General features: G+C 41.5%; 3 protein-coding genes across 3 annotated transcripts; all 3 read left to right on the forward strand.

The window, feature by feature from the left end:
• The first annotated feature begins 1,489 nt into the window (after positions 1 to 1,489).
• On the forward strand, positions 1,490 to 8,996 carry LOC121555807 (28S ribosomal protein S15, mitochondrial-like). Its single transcript, XM_041869658.1, has 8 exons — positions 1,490 to 1,775; positions 4,778 to 4,843; positions 4,924 to 4,999; positions 6,757 to 6,805; positions 6,996 to 7,080; positions 7,188 to 7,246; positions 7,963 to 8,154; positions 8,440 to 8,996. Exons 1-8 carry the CDS (start codon positions 1,601 to 1,603, stop codon positions 8,548 to 8,550), a joined length of 813 nt encoding a protein of 270 aa, XP_041725592.1. The 5' UTR covers positions 1,490 to 1,600; the 3' UTR covers positions 8,551 to 8,996.
• A 434-nt stretch (positions 8,997 to 9,430) lies between these two features.
• LOC121555808 (PLAC8-like protein 1) lies at positions 9,431 to 11,033 on the forward strand. Its single transcript, XM_041869659.2, has 4 exons — positions 9,431 to 9,526; positions 10,027 to 10,174; positions 10,326 to 10,462; positions 10,724 to 11,033. The coding sequence occupies exons 2-4, from the start codon at positions 10,063 to 10,065 to the stop codon at positions 10,820 to 10,822; spliced, it is 348 nt and encodes a 115-aa protein (XP_041725593.1). The 5' UTR covers positions 9,431 to 9,526; positions 10,027 to 10,062; the 3' UTR covers positions 10,823 to 11,033.
• A 205-nt stretch (positions 11,034 to 11,238) lies between these two features.
• On the forward strand, positions 11,239 to 18,893 carry LOC121555805 (protein OSCP1). The gene is made up of 10 exons (XM_041869654.1): positions 11,239 to 11,417; positions 12,587 to 12,741; positions 13,427 to 13,594; positions 13,686 to 13,766; positions 14,310 to 14,413; positions 14,912 to 15,040; positions 15,300 to 15,369; positions 15,704 to 15,843; positions 17,739 to 17,802; positions 18,259 to 18,893. Exons 1-10 carry the CDS (start codon positions 11,306 to 11,308, stop codon positions 18,382 to 18,384), a joined length of 1,149 nt encoding a protein of 382 aa, XP_041725588.1. The 5' UTR covers positions 11,239 to 11,305; the 3' UTR covers positions 18,385 to 18,893.
• The last annotated feature ends 4,516 nt before the right edge of the window (positions 18,894 to 23,409 follow it).

The raw sequence follows: 23,409 nt of genomic DNA on the forward strand, positions 1-23,409 counted from the left end.
GCACCCACGCTAACTGGCTAAAGTTAGCTAGCTTGCTAGCTACTTCCATACACAAATGAGGGAACACTGACCATTTTACTCACCCTTATCTAGAGCGTTGGTGACTAACTGTGCTGCTGGCAACAGTTTAATTGTGTTTTTTTTACTATGTTTACTGATAACGGTCATATTCAACGGGTGTTGCGCGTTCGTAAATTCATCAGTTATTCTGCACTTTGTCACACTCAAATGAGAATGCTCTGAAATCGGAGTAGATAGCCAAAGTGAATTTACGAACGCACCCTAAGAGTGTAAGCTTTTAAACACATTATTTCCTCTTGCTTTTAGCTAACATTTATCTTGCAACAGCACATTAATATAGATATAAATGTCAATGCAAAACAGCTAAAACAAATGAAAAAGGAGCTAGTTCGCTGTCATTTCAGAGTTTGATGTGACTGTGTTAGCTTTTGTTAGCTGTTGTTTGTAAATTCACATTACACTCTGGGGTAGGGATAGAACCCTCAAGGTTATTTGCCTTCACTGGGTTTATAGCACCTTTTTAGTAAAGGGTTCTTTAATCTCGTCCAAAGAAGCAAAAGGTTCAATATAGAACCCGAAATAACCCTTTTTTCTAAGAGTGTAGGACTGGGGGTGGTCGGGATACAACGAATGAGGCAAAGAAGAATTATGAGGGAAAAGTATGTAGCGAGCTAGTGTTAGTTAATTAGTTAGTTGTTCTCACATCACTTGTCATGTCTGCCTGCTGCAGCGCTCTCTCAACACCAATGACTGTGCTCAACACACACACCCCTCCGGCCCTCCCCCTCCCTACCACTCACTGACTCACTCATTCACTCAGCAACAGCCTGCCTCATTGCTTGATAGTCAGCGGTAGCAGTGTGAAATTAATAAAATAAAAATGTAAAGAGATGCCATGGTTGCCGCGGTGCAATTTAGAAGTAGCGCAAAAACCTGCAACCCGTGACCAATACATTTTCACCCGCAGCATAGTTTTCAAAGTAGCCCAATTTTACCGGAAAACTACAGACATGGCAACCCTGCTCCCTGCCCACTCAGCCTGTTCTTTCAGGCTTCCTGATAGTTTGAGATGAGAGAAAATGTACAATTTCTTCAATTCTGAGCATTTTAGTTGCATAAAAATATTATGGGTGATGTTTTGGTCATTCAAAGGCTATTTTAACTTGGGAAATAGGATGAGTGTGCGGGACCTTTAAGGTATTGGTATTGGCCTATACAATTATATTTCACTCTTTCATAAAAAATAAAAGGATTCTGTAAAAATGTCACTCTTTCATGTGAATAAAATAAATACTGTAAATGTCAAGGATAATAATGCTATAGTCTTTTTTGAACATACCGGTACTGTCCGGTGGATAAATGTTATGACGCAGGCAACTACAGCAACAAAAAAAAAACGCTTGAACGAGTGACTCGATAGATTATTCATGCATCCTTCTCATTTCCTGAATCGACTTCTCCGTCTGATTAGTGACGTCTAATCAAAATGGCGATCCTCCTGTAGGGGACGAATGCTGTTCACTCGTTACATTTTGACCAGTAAAACCTGACATACATATAAAATCATCTCTTAATCAGTATGTTAATAAGCATGGCTTTAAGAAGTGCTCTTAAATCGACATCTGTCGTTCTGCGAGAATGTGGTGTTTTATCCAGGCTGAAAGGAACCTGTGCGTCTCTCCCATTTAAACATGGGGCATGTACCTCTGTCATCACAGGGCCTTCAAACAGCAACAATGAGACTGTATTGACAGGTAAATAAATAAATATATATTTATACTACTCATTTCATAGAGTAGACGTGTGCTTGCGATATTTTAGTTAGCTAAGGAGTCCGTATAAGTCAATGCCACAATGAAACGGCTTGTCAATGCGCGCGCCGATTATTTTTTTGCACTTGCTCGCATGCATGTCAACTAGCTAACTGCACACGCCGAGCAATAATCAATTGACCATTACTGAAAAATAGGGAAAGGTAGATGTTGTGTGAACCCACGTATCATCATCATAACACCTCGTAAAAAGGTGATTTTCCATTAGTCATGTCATGAGTACAATTCTTCCTTGAGTAGGCCAGGAGAGGGCACTGCAGCAATTAGCTAGGATGTCTAGTGCACGGATAGTAAATCACAACAACACATTTATAGACCGGTACACAAGAGTTATTATCTTTGTGTACACAGTGACACAGGCTTGTTATTTGTATAGGGACATACATTCACTACTCCATTATCCTTATCATCCTGTGTGTACTAACTAGGCTAGCCAAATGGTTTCATTATAAAAATAGATTACATCAAAACAGATCATGAACATTATTTTATGTACAAATAGCTGAAATGAAAGGAATCATTTGTAACTAGACTGGTGCGAAGGTAATGCCATTTTAACCCAGACATGCAGTTGAAGTCGGAAGTTTACATACACCTTAGCCAAATACATTTAAACTCAGTTTCACAATTCCAGACATTTAATCCTAGTAAAAATTCCCTGTTTTAGGTCAGTTAGGATCACCACTTTATTTTAAGAATGTGAAATGTCAGAATAATAGTAGAGAGAGTGATTTATTTCAGCTTCTATTTCTTTCATCACATTCCCAGTGGGTCAGAAGTTTAGATACACTCAATTAGTATTTGGTAGCATTGCCTTTAAATTGTTTAACTTGGGTCAAATGTTTCGGGTAGCCTTACACAAGCTTCCCACAATAAATGACAGAGCTGGTGTAACTGGGTCAGGTTTGTAGGCCTCCTTGCTCGCAAACGCTTTTTCAGTTCTGCCCACAAATTTTCTATAGGATTGAGGTCAGGGCTTTGTGATGGCCACTCCAATACCTTGACTTTGTTGTCCTTAAGCCATTTTGCCACAACTTTGGAAGTATGCTTGGGGTCATTGTCCATTTGGAAGACCCATTTGCTACCAAGCTTTAACTTCCTGACTGATGTCTTGAGATGTTGCTTCAATATATCCACATAATTTTCCTTCCTCATGATGCCATCTATTTTGTGAAGTGCACCTGTCCCTCCTGCAGCAAAGTACCCCCACAGCATGATGCTGCCACCCCCGTGCTTCACGGTTGTGATGGTGTTCTTTGGCTTGCAAGCGCCCCCTTTTTCCTCCAAACATAACGATGGTCATTATGGCCAAACAGTTCTATTTTTGTTTAATCAGACCAGAGGACATTTCTCCAAAAAGTACGATCTTTGTCCCCATGTGCAGTTGCAAACCGTAGTCTGTCTTTTTTATGGCGGTTTTGGAGCAGTGGCAGGTTCATCTCTTGGAGACAGAACGCGTCTCCTTTCTGAGCGGTATGAAGGCTGCGTGGTCCCATGGTGTTTATACTTGCATACTATTGTTTGTACAGATGAATGTGGTACCTTCAGGCCTTTGGAAATTTCTCCCAAGGATGAACCAGACTTGTGGAGGTCTCCAATTTTTTTCTGAGGCCTTGGCTGATTTCTTTTGATTTTCCCATGATGTCAAGCAAAGAGGCACTGAGTTTGAAGGGAGGCCTTGAAATACATCCACAGGTACACCTCCAATTGACTCAAAGGATGTCAATTAGCCTATCAGAAGCTTCTAAAGCCATGACATCGTTTTCTGGAATTTTCCAAGCAGTTTAAAGGCACAGTCAACTTAGTGTATGTAAACATCTGACCCACTGGAATTGTGATACAGTGAATTATAAGTGAAATAATCTGTTTGTAAACAATTGTTGGAAGAATTACTTGTGTCATGCACAAAGTAGATGTCCTAACTGACTTGCCAAAAATATAGTTTAACAAGAAATGTGTGGATTGGTTGAAAAACAAGTTTTAATGACTCCAACCTAAGTGTATATAAACTTACGACTTCAACTGTATGACTAATACATTTCTTATCATGCAATCAGTCAGTCTGCTAGTAAGTGTTTTTTATGAAGAGGATGTGGGAACCAGTTATTTTCCCCACTGGTCCCCTGCAATGTGTATGCAGCAGCTTTTCTCACAGTCACTCCACCACTCTTGATCATTTATGCAGAACATGACACTCCACTCTTGTTTCTATGATCTCTGCACCACAGTTCACAAAATGTAGGCCTACATCAGAACAAGTAGTACTATAGTAAGACATCCCAACTCTTACTGCTGAACATGCTTACATACACTTTCTCATGCATGCACATACACTGAGTGTACAAAACATTAAGAAAACCTTCCTAATATTGAGCTGCCCTCATTAACAGCCTCAATTCGTCGGGGCATGGACTGTGTCGAAAAGCGTTCCTGAGAAACGCTGGCCCATGTTGACTCCAATGCTTCCCACAGTTGTCAAGTTGTCTGGATGTTCTTTGGGTGGTGGACCATTCTACACACAGAAAACTGTTTAGCATGAAAAACCCAGCAACATTGCCGTTCTTGACACAAACCGTTGCACCTGGCACCAACTACCATACCGTTCAAAGGCACTTAAATCATTTGTCTTGCCCATTCACCCTCCGAATGGCACAAATACACTATCCATGTCTCAAGGCTTAAAAATCCTTCTTTAACCTGTCTCCTCCCCTTCATCTAAACTGATTTGAAGTTAATTTAATAAGTGACATCAAAAAGGGATCATAGCTTTTACCTGGATTCACCTGGTCAGTCTATGCAATGTTCTTAATGTTTTGTACACTCTGTGTAGTTGCAGGCATAAACCTGGCACAATCCTATGGTTCATAAAGCAATGGACTAAGAGTAATTATGTATTGTTTGATAATTTGTTTAATTCTTACCAGGTATTGGAAGTTTCACCATTCAGCCTGTGAGAAACTATGCCCGTGCCGTAAGAAAGAAGAAGCCAGGTATGGAGGACCAAGGTCAACTATTTGATCTAAGACCACTTGGATATTTGATATTTACTGTCTAAGTTTTTTTCCATCAGTGATGCAAAGTCAGCTGAGTGATCTTTCTCCAACAATGCTGAAAATGGAATATGCTGCTGTTCCACTCGCTCAAACGTATGTACATTTAATTTGTCCTGATTTTAAATTACATGTATTTTATGTCATGCAGACATGGCTCATGTATGTTCATCTCTCCCATGTCCAAACAACTACGGCACTGAGATGTTGTTTAAAATAGTTATTCTATGTAGTTATTTGTACAATACAGTGCATTTGGAAAGTATTAAGACCCCTTGACTTTTTCCACATTTTGTTACGTTACAGCCTTATTCTAAAATTGATTTTTTTTTTTTTTTTTTACCTCAATCTATACACAATACCCCATAATGACAAAGCAAAAACAGGTTTATAGAAATGTTTGCAATTTTATTAGATCTAAAACATTTTACATAAGTATTCAAACTCTTTACTCAGTACTTTGTTGAAGCACCTTTGGCAGCAATTACAGCCTTGAGTCTTCTTGGGTATGAAGCGTTGCTGCACAGCTATTTTCAGGTCTCTCCAGAGATGTTCGATCGTGTTCAAGTCCGGGCTCTGACTGGGCCACTCAAGGACATTCAGAGACTTGTCCCGAAGCCACTCCTGCGTTGTCTCGGCTGTGTGCTTTGGGTCATTGTCCTGTTGGAAGGTGAGCCTTTGCCCAAGTCTGAGATCCTGAGCACTCTGGAGCAGGTTTTCATCAAGGATCTCTCTGTACTTTGCTCCATTCATCTTTCCCTCGATCCTGACTGGTCTCCCAGTCCCTGCCGCTGAAAAACATCCCCACAGCTTGATGCTGCCACCACCATGCTTCACCATAGGGATGGTGCCAGGTTTCCTCCAGACATGACGTTTTGCATTCAGGCCAAAGAGTTCAATCTTGGTTTCATCAGACCAGAGAATCTTGTTTCTCATGGTCTGCGAGTCCTTTAGGTGCCTTTTGGCAAACTCCAAGCGGGCTGTCATGTGCCTTTTACTGAGGAGTGGCTTCCATCTGGCCACTCCACTATAAAGGCCTGATTGGTGGAGTGCTGCAGAGATGGTTGTCCTTCTGGAAGGATGTTTCTCCCATCTCCACAGAGGAACTCTGGAACTCTGTCAGAGTGACCATCGGGTTCTTGGTCACCTCTCTGACCAAGGCCCTACTCCCCGATTGATCAGTTTGACCGGGCTGCCAGCTCTAGGGAATGTCTTGGTGGTGCCAAACTTCTTCCATTTTAGAATGATGGAGGTCACTGTGTTCTTGGGGACCTTCAATGCTGCAAAAAAAATGGATACCCTTCCCCAGATCTGTGCCTCGACACAATCCAGTCTCGGAGCTCTATGGAAAATTCCTTCGACCTCATGGCTTGGTTTTTGCTCTGACATGCACTGTCAGCTGTGGGACCTTATATAGACATGTGTGTGCCTTTCCAAATCATGTCCAATCAATTGAATTTACCACAGGTGGACTCGAATCAAGTTGTAGAAACATCTCAAGGATGAGCAATGGAAACAGGATGCACCTGAGCTCAATTTTGAGTTTCATAGCAAAGGGTCTGAATACTTATGTAAATAAGGTATTTCTGTTTTCTTATTTTCATACATTTGCTCAAATTTATAAAAAACTGTTTTCGCTTTGTCGTAATGGGGTATTGTGTGTAGATTAATGAGGGAAAACATTTATTTAATCAATTTTAGAATAAGGCTGTAACATAACAAAATGTGGAAAAAGGGAAGGGGTCTGAATACTTTCAGAATGCACTGTATGTAGGCCTACTCAGTGTTTGTACTATACGTCTACTATACAGTACTTCTCTTCCTAATGCTGATCTGTTAATATGTGTTTACAGAGCTGATGACCTGGTCAAGAGACTTCTGACACTGGAACTAGCAAGCCACGTATGTTCTTTTCACCTTGCTCCTACATTCTATTAATCTTTCTCTTTGTGCTCATAAGAATATCTACATACGAGTAACTACAATTGTTGTATACCTCTGTTAGTTGCTATAGTTTACATTATGGTACAATAGTTTTTCTATACCTATGCTGGATATTGCATAATCAAACCACCATGTTGTGTGTCACCAGAGCGAGAAGTTGCGATTGAAAACGGAGCAGCTGATTGCAAAAGTCCAGAGAGATGAAGCTGACCGCAGCTCTACAGAAGTCAAGGGTAAATTCCTGTTTTGGACCTAGTAAATAACTGTGCTTTTCCTCTGAGGAACCACCTTATTTCAGCAATCGTTTGTTCACTTCTTAACCCCTTTCTTTACCTTTTAGTGGCCATTTTGACCTCCAAAATCCGAAACTACCAGGAGCACCTGCACAAACATACTAAGGTGTGTATGGGCGAAGGGTAAATGCAAGACTGTGTAATTTTAGGTCCCTATAGTAACAGTGACGTGAATGCATATTATTTCCACACGTTTCATTTCCGAACCCCTCCCTATCTGGTGTGAGGTTTGTCAACAGGATTTCCTGTGTAGTGCGTATACCCACCATGACATTTGACAGACTAGTAATGGTGCTGCTGCATGCTGGGAATGTACACTGTCACAACGTATACACGTAACATTGTATCCAACATTTTTGCAGACATATTGCAAAATATAACAGTTTATCTAACCTTTAGCACAGCTAAAATGTTGAAGCCAAGGTTTGGCAGTCTGTCTCTATAAAGTATCTCACTTTTAGACAGTTTTGACTGTCTCAAAATAGCTATGCTATTTTTAATAAGAAAAGCAACTCCTCTATTATGTAAAACACACATGTTCCCAGACTAGGGGTTCGATTCAATCTGTAGTCCTGAAGAGCTGCGCTACAGCACGACAGAAATTTAAAGGCAATGTTCCTGCGTTCGCGGAGACTCCATTCACGGTGAACGCTGCAATAGTCGGCTCAATGGGAAATTACCTTTAAATTTCAATCGCGCTACAGCACTGCTCTTCAGCACTACGGATTTAATCGAGCCCTAAATATTGTTATCCCTTTAAGCATATTTTTTTTCTCCATTTCACCTCTGACTCTGTGTTTTGACCCCCCATCTTTGTATCAGGACAAAGCGAACAAGCGACGGATGCTCATGGCCATTGACCGCAGGAAGAAGCTGCTCAAGCACCTGAGGGTGACTCGCTACGACGCCTTTGAACATGTCTGCCAGCAGCTGGGAATCACCTACACTTTCCCCCCGGAGTACTACAGACACGCCACCCGACGCTGGCTGGCCAAGAAGGCCCTGTGCATAAAGGTAGACAACCAAACTCCATTCACTTTACTTAGCGCAGTTTTCTAGCTTGGTCCCAGAGTGGTTTGTACTGTATGGTTGGCAAGACAGCACAAACCGATCTGGGACCAGACTTGCAATTTTCTTGTTGTTAATCTTTCTGCTGTATGCAGGCTGTGGAACCATGGCTTTTACCATTTGTCAAATGCATGACTTAATCTAAAAGCCAAAGCAAAGATGGAGACATTTATAGTTTTGTTGTTGTTGTCATTTTTGCTGTTGGTTTATATGACTGTGTCCTTTTCTTAGGTCTTCAAAGAGGTGCAGAAACAGAAACTGGAGCAAAGGAAGAAAATGAAGCAGACCCTCGCCCCCATACTGGCAGAACCAGCCAGGACAACCGCTATAGGAACCCAATAAACTACTACAGTATCGGGGTATATTGCAAGGCACGCTCCAATGTCTGTCTTACTCGATCCATTCAGTCTTGCTCTCAATGGGCAAATTCATTTTGCATGGCCCCAGGTGGGCGGGGTTTGCTAATTTTCGACCATTCATATTTGTCCTAAGGACAAATCTCCACCCACCCGTGGCACCAGCAATGCAAAATACATTTTCCCATGTATTGCTATACTGTAATAAGAAACATGAATAACTTATTGTTTGTAGTACACCAAGTCTTCATTCTTCCTGTCCCCTCTGCAAGTTGATGCATCATCAAACCACATTTGGTCCAAATAAACGCAGTGATGCAGATATGTGGTTTTAGGGTGGGCAATTTCTATTTGTACTCAGCATATGTGACCTGAGACTATCAAATAAACCCACAATTAATCATTTAATTTAATAAAATGTATTGTTTGCGATCCTTTTTTTATCCATGTTTCACCTTTATCACTTATAGTCACTTGTGTATGGTGATGTGTAACTACCCCAATTGAAAGAGAGAAAACACTTCTACTTGATGCTGATTAAAATGCTAATGAAAGATATGAGAAATAAGAACATTACGCCCTATGGGTTGAACTGTGGTTGAAACTGAAGTGTAAGATTAATCATATGATGACTTCCCTGAACTTAGCTTGCAATCGTGTTTACGAAAACTGAAAGAACATCAGATATTGGGTGTTCATCCACCTCGTATGTTAAACCGAGGTTATATTCATGATCTGTCACCTGTGAATTGACCTAGAAACCTATAATTCTGAGGAATGGTGAGGTCATAAAACAGCTTAACTGTCGTACTGTGAATTTTGGTGTTTGCATTACTGTTGAGAGTTGTCTTGAGAAACATAGGAGTGTGTGATCAGCGCTTGTTCACAGCTTTAGTATCACAACTTCCTGTTAAAGTGTATCGACTCAGATCTGGAGAGGCTCAGAGTTGCAGACAACGTAGGTGAGTGACATGCTCTTTCCTCTGCTCTCACATCTGTAGAAAAGCTACAATAGAGTAACTACTTAATAATAAACAACTACCTAAAATGTTCAGGTTTACCGCTTTCTCAGAAACAGTTGAAATTGATGTACATGTCTTGTCCTTGTACAATTTTGATGATACAGAACAGTTATACAACAGTTATCATTAGTCTTTGTTTAATGAAATGGCAATACAACAATATCCCATTTTATGTAATTATATTAAAACCTATTGCAATACATAAGAGGGTTTCAGTATATGGTGGTTCAAGGGATGAATGGACCCGTGTATAAACTTGAGTACCAGTGTATGGAACTTTTATGTGAACTTTCCTATGAGCAATGATTTTGAAGGAAGGAAAAAACGATAATGAACATTTCCTATCCCACAACAGTCTACCTGCTGCTAGTTTTGTTTTATTGCTGTATTGGGGAAATGATCAAACTTCAACCACTGTGCTAACTGTTCGATGTGGTTAGTTTTTAGGTGACTGAAGCTGACCCCATTTGATTGACATGTCGAACCCAGTCATCACCCACCAGCCAGGAGCAGGCTCTTATGGGACAAATGTGCAGACGGGCGAGTGGAGCACTGGGCTGTGCTCCTGCTGCAGTGACATCCTAGTCTGTGAGTATTGAGACAAATAAGACCTTATGTATCATCACTAAGTAGGCCTACCTGGTATCATACCATAGGGTTTAATGGTTGTCAAGTGTTTCAAGTCAAAAGTGTTTCCTATTTTCTGGATTTTACAATAAGGTAAAATGTTGTCATACAGGTGCTTTGGGCTTCATCTGCCCACCAGCATTGAGTTGCTACACAGCTAACAAGTATGGTGAGAACCCATGCCTGGGCTGTGTTCCAGGAGGCATGACAGCCATGAGGACCCACATGAGATTGACCTATGGGATTCAGGTATGTTACCCTTAGAAGCCTAAAGTAATTAGGGATGGTGAGGCATTGAGTATGTCATTTTAAAGCACACTAGGGAGAACTGCAACTCATTCCTTTCCCAGCCAGTCTCACCCTTTTATTAGGAAAGACAGGAAGGGACCATTTCATCAGTACACATATTGACAAATTAGCCTACTGGTTTTCCCTAGTTTGAGGAACTTGAACTGTCAAATATTTGGTGGATTCATTCTCATCATATTTTATTATCATATTTTCTTACAGGGGACGATATGCAATGATGCGTTGATGACCTGTTGCTGTGGATTCTTTGAGATGTGCAGGATGGCCCGTGAAATTCGCATCAGGAATGGGGACGTTTGACTTGTACAGTCAATTGAATAGATTTTCAAGTGGAAGTTAAATGAATCTCATGTCACATATTGTTGATACAAATTGTAATTGTTATACTATGTACATTTAAAATTTTGTTTTGTTTAAATTTGACCCCCTACCCCCAAACAGTACTGCTCTAAGAAGTCATAGCACCATGTATGAACATAAGATGTACAATAAAGTTCTGTTTTTTCTTGTCTCCAATGGCATTTTGTCCTTTTTCAGGATGATTTACAGGCTGCTGTCCCAGGGACATTCATAACACTGAGGTATATATGAACATGAACGGTCAAGCCTTTACTAAAACGTTTTGATCTCTGATTTGCACAAAAAATACAAATAAATATTTGCACGTTACGTACGTGCTACCTGATTGGTCCTTTTACTTCGTGACCTGGCAACCAAGTGGAAGCTTACATACGCTTAAACGAGACATTTCACTAGCTAGCTATCCAGCACAATACGACAAATATGTCTTCGAGGACGCTACCCCTGCTTTTTATTAATCTCGGTGGAGAAATGCTCTACATCTTGGATCAACGCCTAAGAGCTCAGAATATTCCAGCTGACAAAGCCAAGAAAGGTAACATTATAGCTAGCTAGTTAGCTAACGTTAACTAGCTTAGCTGTCTGGGTGTATTAGGCTAGAATTCAACTAGCTACCTGACCAACAGGTGAATCACTGACCTTGTCATGTCCACAACCTGGTTGCCATAAATTGGAGCTCATCCATGTGTCTCCCTGCCTGTGTTTTAACCTGCAAATTCTTCATTGTACTTGTAGCTGATTGGATAGAGGATGACAGAAGGAGAGGTATTTTGATGTTTCTCATGCAGTGCATCTCTAGGCCTACATGCTCTGCTTTGAGGCCTTCAAGGAAACCAACAGAGTATTGGTAGAACAATCTGGATGAAATCTTTGCCCAGAGATATTCATTCACTCTGCCCTCAAGATTGTAGAGATTTCAGCCATGGGCTTTATTAAGAATATAAATCCGGTTTCTACCTCCCAAATCAAATAACTTTGCACGCTGATAATGCTGCTGATGGTTTAAAAGGCTGTTGCTTTCTCAGGGCAATTGGGAATAGGTGGACGTTAAACCTTGCCTATAGAATGCACATCTGCTTGCTTAAAGATAGACTCATTTGAGCACGGCACTAATTGATTTTAAAGGTAGACTCTGCCAGGGGTGTAATCATTACGCCGATTCTGTTGCAAACCGTTTACTCCTAACGGAAAACGCAAACAAGAGTTTCTATTGGACAAATTCGTTTGGCTTTATCGGTTTCCGTAATGAATACACCCCAGTTGTCATAATCATAAACAAGGGGGGGACTTCACACCTACAAACATCAACAGTTAAAACCAGGGCTGGTATTCATAATACATCTCAGAGTAGGAGTGCTGATCCAGGATCAGTTCAGCCTTTTAGATTATAATGAATGGACAGGGGGATCTGATCCTACATCAGTACTCTTACTCAGAGACACTTGTTGAATATGGGCCCAGTTCTATCAAGACTGCGTTAGGCCTATATTATGGGCTCCATTAGGAAGAGCCAATAATAACAGTCTTAGCAGATTTGGTTGTTTGTAAAACAAAAAAATCGAATGTCTTTAAGTCGGAAAGACCTCCCAATGTTTATGTTGATGATGCCATCTTAATGAGTCTAACATTACAGACCAACATTATTCCAGTCCCCTACTTGTGACCTGGCCTCAACCTTGTTCTCCTGTGCCCTCACTCTGCCAGTTATGAATGACATCATCACCACCATGTTCAATAAAACGTTTTTGGAGGAGCTGTTCAAGCCACAGGAGCTGTACTCCAAGAAAGCCCTCAGGACCGTGTTTGACCGACTGGCCCACGCCTCCATCATGAGACTCAACCAGGCCAGCATGGACAAGGTATGGATGGAATCGTGTCACCTGGGTCATGTTCAGGGCACGCCGTAGCAAAACGAAAATAGGCGTTCTTTATTGGACAAGGATGTGTAGTCCCTCTGTGTTTGTCTGTTTTCTTCCGTTTCGTGCCTGATTAACAGGACCCTTTGTCAGAAGTGAAAGGCAATCGAGTTGTTATCCCGTTTCTGAGAAAGGGATTTATTTAACATCTATCTATCTATCTAACTATGATTCACCACATTTTGGAGTCAGCTGAGTAGCTGTCATGACGACATTACAATTTTTATCATTACATTCTCATAATCACATCCTCTGTACCCAGTGACCCTTTAATAGTCTTAATTCTAGGTACTTGGGGAAATTGTCCAAGTCACTTAAAACCCCATGTAGACCAATATTTTCAAAGCGTTCATCATTTATTGCACCATTATTGCTTGACTATTTTGAAGAGTTCTATCTGTTGTGTTTAAAAAGTGGTTTGATATAGGCTATCAAATAGAATATCTTCAGCATTTTAAAATATTAATCATGGCTGTAAGCTTAAATGTTATATAAGTTCAACTGCAGAGCAGTTTGTTCAAATATGCTGACGGCTCCCTCTGGTGTACATTATGAACTGGCAGCAGCTATTTTTGAGCATGACAATAACCCATCATCATCCATATGACTATGTTGTTCATGCACACAGCTGTATGACTTGATGACCATGGCCTTCAAGTACCAGGTGCTCCTCTGCCCGCGGCCCAAAGATATCCTCCTTGTGTCCTTCAACCATATGGATGCCATCAAGGATTTTGTGAAGGACACCCCAAGCATTCTCAGCCAGGTTGAAGAGACATACAGACAGCTCATAGAGGTATAATGAACTTCCCTTTAATTGCCCAAACCTCAGCTAAGTGTTCAATATGATCTCTTATTCATTGCATGTTTTGTGCTCTTATTTATAGATGTACACACCCTTGTCTAGTGGTGAATTTCAGCTCATCCGGCAAACGCTCCTCATCTTCTTTCAAGACATGCACATAAGGGTGAGTTCATGATCTCCCAGTAGTTTGTCTAACTTTTTCGACAGATAATGAGTGTGTTGGGAAGGGGGAGTGGGGCATATTTTGATGGGTTTCAGAGATAGAACATGTTAATAAAGGTACCATGACTTTGTGTCACAAATGCTAAAACGTTAGCATTTGAATTAGTGCCAGGGAAGCTAAACCAAAGCATGAATTGCTGTCATAACTTGTCCATAGACTGTTTACAAGTTAAGGAAACCAGTATGTAATTTGGGTGAACTGTCCATTTACGATGCATTATAACCCCATCATAAATTATACAGAGCGTAATCTCGGTTAACCCAGAACTAAAGTCTTGCGAGAATTGGTCAGATGCTAACACCTGCCAAATCGTGATTTTTTTTTTTTTTCCAAAGCTCCGGAACTAATGCTGCTCGTTATCTCACACATGCCGTTGTATCAGGACAGATCTACGGTACCATTTAGGTTTAAGTAGTCTGTCCACGAGAGATTATACAAAATGTTACACAATTATCACTACATTTTGCTCATCTGTATTTGCAGGTGTCCATCTTCCTCAAAGACAAAGTGCAGAATTCCAATGGGCGTTTTGTCCTCCCGATCTCGGGTCCTGTGCCTCACGGAACACATATCCCAGGACTTATCAGGTACCACAGCCGTACAGCTATAATTGTCCACACCCAAATAACATGGAATCCCACCAATCCAACCAAGCCAAGTTTGTTGCAATAGAGCAAAATCTCTATTTTATTAGATACATTGAATATGGCTGTATCCATTGTTTGTTTTGTGCTGTTTGATGGCATCTATTTGCTTTCCTTTCGCAGACACTGTCGGCTTAATTTAGACCGGCATATCTGCAGCTAATTGCATTACTGAGGGTGTGTTGAACGAGCCGCCGTCTAAATTTAGAAAAGCCTACTTTTAGCACAGCTGTATTTGCCAAGGGATTGAGTGCAGCCGTACTTAACTCATTTATTGTGTCTTGGGATCAATGTCTATCCTGAACAGTATCATCTTTGCATTGTTTGAAGTGTCTTCTGGGAAACAGGAGAAGTTGCAAAATATCTTTAGGAAATGATCAGTTGCTTCATATGATGTATTCTTACTGAATATTTTGTGTGTGTATTTTTTGTTATCCTCAGAATGTTCAGCTGCAATGGCGAAGAGGTGAAGAGACTGCAGTTCCGTAACGGTGGGAACTACACCAGCGCTCTCCGCGAGGGTTCCTTTGAGATGTTTGGAGAGAGGGTCATCAAGCTGGGCACTAACATGTAAGTGCTGTGCTGCCCACCTGCTCCACACTGTATTGACAACCATTGACCTTCCTGGACATACCCCCACTGATACTACTAAATTATCTACTATTTCCTCTACTGTGGTCAATGGTCATATAGGCCTAAATCAACATGGTAACTCAGTCACTGCAAATTGTTTAGTGAATAATTTACACAGTGACAGGTTTATTAGCCTCCCCCATGATGCTACATTATATTTCAGTTTGTCAAGTGCTTGACTTCTGTTTACCCACAGGTACAGTGTGAGCCGTCCGGTAGAAACACACATGTCAGGGACGTCCAAAAACTCTGCACAGCAAAATTCGGTGAGTTCAAATTATGCTTAACCACTACGCTGTATATTTATTTCTTACAGGCATTTATCCTGCAAGGCCTTGCATGTTTGCTCATAAATGTCATTTTACAGCATGTCCTACAATATTTTATTTTTGACAAAGGGTTGAAGTAGTTTCCCAGACAAAGATTAAGCCTAGTCTAAGACCAAAATTGTTTAATGACAATTCTTCATTGAAGTGCTTTTTTTGACCTAGTCAGACTAAGCTACATCTGTAATTAAGCCTTAAATGTAATGGACAATGCCCTAGACAGCTAAATAATGCGTTATGTTAATGATTATGCGCATATTCACTGTGTATACAGGTCAACACCGCTCCAAACCCCCTGGCCAAAGAGGAGCTGAACATGTTGGCCAGGTTAATGGGGGGTCTGGAAGTCCAGAAACCAGGAAATGCAGACGGTGGCTTCCGAGTCAACCTCTTTGCCACAGATGAGGAAGAAGAGTAAGTCCCCTTTATGTTATGAGCATTGTTTTGTTGTATTTTGTGTCATTGTGGATCAATTAAAGATGGAATTACAACAGTACTTCTCACAACTTGATGAAATGGACTGAACCTGAATTTTGAATTATGTTCAGTGTTGTGATAAAAATTACTGTCAGAGTTAAGAATCACTATCAGTGTTAAAGGTCCAATGTAGCCGTTTTTATCTCAATATCAAATCGTTTCTGGCTAACGATTTAAGTAACTTACTGTGATTGTTTCCAATAAAAATTGTCAAAAAGAAACAAAACTAGCTTCTTAGCAGAGCAAATTCTCAACCAAGAATTTTGCTAGGACTGTCTGGGAGTGGTCTGAGTGGGGAGGGGAAACTGGAAACTAGCTATTATTGGCAGAGAGGTTTTGAACTGTCTTTCTTATTGGTCTATTAACTAATTTACCGCTTGGTGATGTCACCAGGCAAGCCAAAACTCCATTCCTCCAAAACAGGCTGATATTTCAGGCAGTCTTTTCAAATGGCTCTTACACTAAAAGGGCATTATCGTAATTTTCACAATTTCACACTATTATTCCAACCTCATTGTGTGAAAATATATACACTATATATGCAAAAGTATGTGAACACCCTTCAAATTAGTGGCTTCAGCTATTTCAGCCACACCTGTTGCTGACAGGTGTATAAAATCGAGCACACAGCCATACAATCTCCATAGACAAAAATTGGCAGTAGAATGGCCTTACTGAAGAGCTCAGTGACTTTCAATGTGGCACCGTCATAGGATGCCACCTTTCCAAAAAGTCAGTCTAATTTCTGCCCTGCTAGAGCTGCCCCGGTCAACTGTAAGTGCTGTTATTGTGAAATGGAAACGTCTAGGAGCAACAACGATTCAGCCACGAAGTAGTAGGCCACACAATCTCACAGAACGGGACCGGCGAGTGCTGAAGCGCGTAGCGCGTAAAAATTGTCTGTCCTCTGTTGCAACACTCGCTACCGAGATCCAAATTGCTTCTGGAAGCAACGTCAGCACAATAACTGTTCGTCGGGAGCTTGATGAAATGGGTTTCCATGGCCGAGCAGCCGCACACAAGCCTAAAATCACCATGCACAATGCCAAGCATCGGCTGGAGTGGTGTAAAGCTCGCCGCCATTGGACTCTGGAGCAGTGAAAACGCATTCCTTGGAGTGATGAATCACGCTTCACCATCTGGCAGTCTGACAGACAAATTTGGGTTTGGCGGATGCCAGGAGAACGCTACCTGCCCCAATGCATAGTTCCAACTGTAGAGTTTGATGGAGGAGGAATAATGATCTGGGGCTGTTTTCCATGGTTCAGGCTAGGCCCCTTAGTTCCAGTGAAGGGAAATCTTAACGCTACAACATACAATGACATTCTAGACGATTCTGTGCTTCCAACTTTGTGGCAACAGTTTGGGGAAGGTCCTTTCCTGTTTCAGCCTGACAATGCCCCTGTGCACAAAGCGAGGTCCATACAGAAATGGTTTGTCGAGATCGGTGTGGAAGAACTTGACTGGCCTGCACAGAGCCCTGATCTCAACCCCATTGAACACCTTTGGGATGAATTGGAACGCCGACTGCGAGCCAGGCCTAATCGCCCAACATCAGTGCCCGACCTCACTAATGCTCTTGTGGCTGAATGGCAGCAAGTCCCCTCAGCAATGTTCCAACATCTAGTGGAAAGCCTTCCCATAAGAGTGGAGGCTGTTATAGCAGCAAATGGGCGACCAACTCCATATTAATGCTCATGATTTTGGAATGAGATGTTCGATGAGCAGGTGTCCACTTACTTTTTGGTCGTGTGGTGTGTAAAACACAGGAAAATCACGTTTTTGACTGCACTGGGCCTTTTAACAATAATGTGGATTTGTCTTCCTCACAGGGAGGCCTTGATATCAAGACCAGACGAGTTTTCATATGACGTCATAAAAATCCAAGCGACTATGGTAAAGTTAATTTTAACCTATATTCTTTCTGTCACAGAGGCTAGATAAATATTCAACCATGTAACATGCTTTTATGTAACTGAAAGGGATGAGATGGAAGCATTTCATAGATCGAGACCATCCTACTGTACATCAATTTCTATTTTAGCAGATGTTATTGCAGGTGTAGCGAAATGCTTGCTGTGGTGTAACCATCAAAAAGGTCCCCATGAAACCTGTCACAGGAGACTTACTGCACCCATGCAGTCATCTCTTAGCACTTACGAACAACCCATGATCAGACATGCTGCCCAAACGGAATAGCTTGTCTAATTGACAGGCTAAGGATTGTAGGTTATCTGAGAGGCATTAGGATCAGGATGGGCCAGTCTAACAAGATGTACCGTAATCAATCATAAGCCCCTCCCCAAACAAGACCTTTCAGATCTGCCATTGATGGCTTGCGTTGTCTTTCAGAACCAGCAAGCCAATGCGGAGCTGGCCAAGATCATGGGGGACTTCACGGAGGAGGCTGGCAAGCCGTGCCCATCGAGTGCTAGCAGTAAAGGGGATGACCTTCTGGCCATGATGGACGGGCTGTGACAGTGTTACCATGGTGACCAGAATCCGAGGGCGGGGCTCAAAGCTGAGTTGGTTAGGAATGGTGTGTTCTACTGTAGGACAGTGTCTTGTCTGCTCTGCTGTGCTGTGCCGTCTTTCTCACTCAGCAAATATGGCAACTGTCTAACAAACGCACAAACAACACAAACCTCATCTTCGTGTGTCTGTAGAGCTTTTCGATGCTGATGTGACGTGAGCAGGTCAATTCATTTGTTCAGCAAGGACCAACTGTAAACTGTCTGCAAGACTGTGCATTTTGCAAAAGAGAGGGGGGAAACGTTGTAAGCTTGAATATACACTGTGGCCAGTTTATTAGGTACACCCATCTAGTACCGGGTCGGACCCCCCTGTAGCCATGAAGGGATGCACCTGTTCAGCAACAATGTTCAGATACGTTGTGTCATTCAAACGTTGATCAACTGGTATCAAGGGACCTAACGTGTGCCAGGAAAACATTCCCTACACCATTACACCACCGCCACCACCCTGTGCCGTTGACACCAGGCAGGATGGGGCCATGGACTCATGCTGCTTACGCCAAATTCTGACTCTTCCATCAGCATGACGCAACAGAAACCGGGATTCGTCGGACCAGGCGACTTTGTTCCACTCCTCAATTGTCCAGTGTTGGTGATCGCATGCCCACTGGAGCCGCTTCTTCTTGTTTTTAGCTTATAGGAGTGGAACCTGGTGTGGTCGTCTGCTGCAATAGCCCATCCGTGACAAGGATCGATGAGTTGTGCATTCCGAGATGCCGTTCGGCACATCACTGTTGTACTGCTCCGTTATTTCTCTGTTCGTGGCCTCCTGTTACCTTGCACTATTCTTGCCATTCTCCTTCGACCTCTCTCATCAACAAGCTGTTTTCACCCACAGGACGGCCGCTGACTGGATGTTTTTAGTTTGTCGCACCATTCTCGGTAAACCCTAGACACTGTCGTGCGTGAAAAGCCCAGGAGGGCGGCCGTTTCTGAGATATTGGATACGGCGCGCCTGGCACCGATGATCATACCACGCTCAAAGTCACTTACAGTGGGGAAAAAAAGTATTTAGTCAGCCACCAATTGTGCAAGTTCTCCCACTTAAAAAGATGAGAGAGGCCTGTAATTTTCATCATAGGTACACGTCAACTATGACAGACAAATTGAGAAAAATCACATTGTAGGATTTTTAATGAATTTATTTGCAAATTATGGTGGAAAATAAGTATTTGGTCACCTACAAACAAGCAAGATTTCTGGCTCTCACAGACCTGTAACTTCTTCTTTAAGAGGCTCCTCTGTCTTCCACTCGTTACCTGTATTAATGGCACCTGTTTGAACTTGTTATCAGTATAAAAGACACCTGTCCACAACCTCAAACAGTCACACTCCAAACTCCACTATGGCCAAGACCAAAGAGCTGTCAAAGGACACCAGAAACAAAATTGTAGACCTGCACCAGGCTGGGAAGACTGAATCTGCAATAGGTAAGCAGCTTGGTTTGAAGAAATCAACTGTGGGAGCAATTATTAGGAAATGGTAATGTGAAGACATACAAGACCACTGATAATCTCCCTCGATCTGGGGCTCCACGCAAGATCTCACCCCGTGGGGTCAAAATGATCACAAGAACGGTGAGCAAAAATCCCAGAACCACACGGGGGGACCTAGTGAATGACCTGCAGAGAGCTGGGACCAAAGTAACAAAGCCTACCATCAGTAACACACTACGCCGCCAGGGACTCAAATCCTGCAGTGCCAGACGTGTCCCCCTGCTTAAGCCAGTACATGTCCAGGCCCGTCTGAAGTTTGCTAGAGTGCATTTGGATGATCCAGAAGAGGATTGGGAGAATGTCATATGGTCAGATGAAACCAAAATAGAACTTTTTGGTAAAAACTCAACTCGTCGTGTTTGGAGGACAAAGAATGCTGAGTTGCATCCAAAGAACACCATACCTACTGTGAAGCATGGGGGTGGAAACATCATGCTTTGGGGCTGTTTTTCTGCAAAGGGACCAGGACGACTGATCCGTGTAAAGGAAAGAATGAATGGGGCCATGTATCGTGAGATTTTGAGTGAAAACCTCCTTTCATCACCAAGGGCATTGAAGATGAAACGTGGCTGGGTCTTTCAGCATGACAATGATCCCAAACACACCGCCCGGGCAACGAAGGAGTGGCTTCGTAAGAAGCATTTCAAGGTCCTGGAGTGGCCTAGCCAGTCTCCAGATCTCAACCCCATAGAAAATCTTTGGAGGGAGTTGAAAGTCTGTGTTGCCCAGCGACAGCCCCAAAACATCACTGCTCTAGAGGAGATCTGCATGGAGGAATGGGCCAAAATACCAGCAACAGTGTGTGAAAACCTTGTGAAGACTTACAGAAAATGTTTGACCTGTGTCATTGCCAACAAAGGGTATATAACAAAGTATTGAGAAACTTTTGTTATTGACCAAATACTTATTTTCCACCATAATTTGCAAATAAACTCATTAAAAATCCTACAATGTGATTTTATGGATTTTATTTTCTCATTTTGTCTGTCATAGTTGACGTGTACCTATGATGAAAATTACAGGCCTCTCTCATCTTTTTTAAGTGGGAGAACTTGCATAATTGGTGGCTGACTAAATACTTTATTTCCCCACTGTAGGTCACTCGTTTTGCCCATTCTAACGTTCAATCGAACAGTAATTGAATGCCTTGATGCCTGTCTGCCTGCTTTATATAGCAGGCCACGTGACTCACTGTCTGTAGGAGCGATCAATTTTCGTGAACCAGGTGTACCTAATAAACTGGCCGCTGATTGTATTTTGTGCTATTGTGGTAATCTCAATAGTTTTTTAAAAAGTTACATATACAACAGCTCTGTACTAGAGGTCACACTGAAACGTCAAATGGAATCGTTGGAACATATTTGTTCCAATCAATGGTTTCTGCTCTGCTGATCCCGCTTCAATCAATGTATGGTATTTAAAGTTGACATTCCGTGGATGTCATGTTAAACAATATTTCTTGTTACTTTTCCTCCCAGAGAAATAGTAACTTCGTCTTTCATTTGTTATCACGCCATGATGTTTAGATAAAGCTGTTTTCTCTATCACATATCTGCTGTAATACAGTATTTAGACTTTTTGCTGGCTTTCTTAATCTGATTTACTCTAAACTCAATTCCTGGAGCGCCTTGGGTCTGCGGGTTTTCAATCTTCTCATCTAGTTCTCTAGGCCTTAATTTGACATAAATTACAAAAGCCAGCAAACACACGACCTTCCAGGAATTTAGTTTGACACCCCTGACCTGAAGAGGCTGGTGGAACTGAAAGAAACCCAAGTGCACTTGTCATTGTAATTCAAAAATCCCAAAACCTATTTTGAGAAAGTTCTACTGTACCTTGATTTAATTTTTTGGTATGGGATAAAAAATATATAAAGCATGTTTAGGGCGAGCTTTAGTGTCTTCAAATAATTTGTAAATATATTATGTGAATTATTGCAAAATGTCATCAAATGTGATGCTAATAGATTGTGACACAACACTAATGTAACCACAATAATGTATGGAAGTAGCTGATTCTTTTATGCAATATGACAGATGGTCCAAGATGTATTTATTTATTTATCATGAGGTGTACATGTTTTCAGTGTATGTCTTTTTCAGTTTTTTTGGGGGGGTGAAATATTAAAGATTGTAAAAAAATGTTTTATAGAAAAGTCAATTTCGGAATACATAGATTGGAAAGTAAATAAATATGAAACTCTCATTAGCTTTGTTTAATTTATATACTGTATTCATTTCTATTTAAAGGGTCAATCTGCAGTTGCTACATCCATTTTTTGACTTATAAATTAATGATATATACCCATTGATTCTTGAAGAATATAACTTAAATTACTCATGAGCTTGGTTCAATTGTCACACCCCTTCAGATTCCAAAATATACGATTGTTTTACTCCTCAAAACATGGTTAAAATGATCATTTTGACATGGATGGTCAGTCCTTGCACCCGTAGCTCTGTCTATGAATTTGAGAGGGGTTACTTTTCTCCTGGCCCATTCCTCAACTTTTTACCAAAACAGACGGGGTCCCTGCTTTGTTATTGTTTCAATAGCAGATTGACCCTTTTAAGTGCCCTTGATGATGCAATAGAGTGCTAATCTAGAGCTGTTTGGTTACTGTCTCCTTTTTGTTGTTGTTGTTGTTGTAGAGGAGTCCTGTCACTAGAGGGAGCTGTTGCTTTATAACTTTGTATATAGTCATGTCTAGACTGCTTAACAGCAGTATGAGAGTGCAGAAATAGTTTTTTTTTTTTTTTCAAGAGTTTTCGTTACATTCAGAGTACAAACATTTTGCCTGAGGCAAAATCATTTTCAAGGCGAGAGAGAGGGGAGAATATTGCTCCTCATTTCTTGTAATCTGGTTTATTCTCGCCCACACTATCACCCCCTTGCCCACACACTGCTGAGACATTTCGTGTTAACTGAGTTTCTCAATTGAGCAATACTGAAAAAGTTGTATTGTCATTACAGGGGTGACGAGTCTACTCCCACTCCCTGGGTTGTGACTTTAGCACTCGTTTACCTTTCCATAAAGACACCCACATTGCCCATCTAAAGTCAGTCAACTCATAATATCGTCACCCAGAAACAAATCTGTCACAAAATACTATAGTCAACTCATCTCTATAAAACAACATCACAGCATTATACGGAACATGGGATTAGCCATCATAACATACAAACCTAATATCTGACACAAACACTATGTCCAAGTAAATCTCACCCTTCCCAAATTTGGCACCAACTCCCTCCTTGTCTGCATAGGCCGGCCTACAATTAAGATTGCAATGTAAACAGCACAATGCTGTACCTGCATGTGTTTGGGTTGTTTGAGTGCCTCCTAAAATCAAGTCAAAGAGAAACGGATAGTCTGGGCATGTCCCTGAAGAACCCTCTCCCCCAGTCAACCACACACCCAGACATTCTCTCTTTCACTCTCTCACACACACACACACACACACAGACACAAG

The sequence above is a fragment of the Coregonus clupeaformis genome, unplaced genomic scaffold (assembly GCF_020615455.1).
Source record: "Coregonus clupeaformis isolate EN_2021a unplaced genomic scaffold, ASM2061545v1 scaf0152, whole genome shotgun sequence".
NCBI classification, from domain to species: Eukaryota; Metazoa; Chordata; class Actinopteri; order Salmoniformes; family Salmonidae; genus Coregonus; species Coregonus clupeaformis.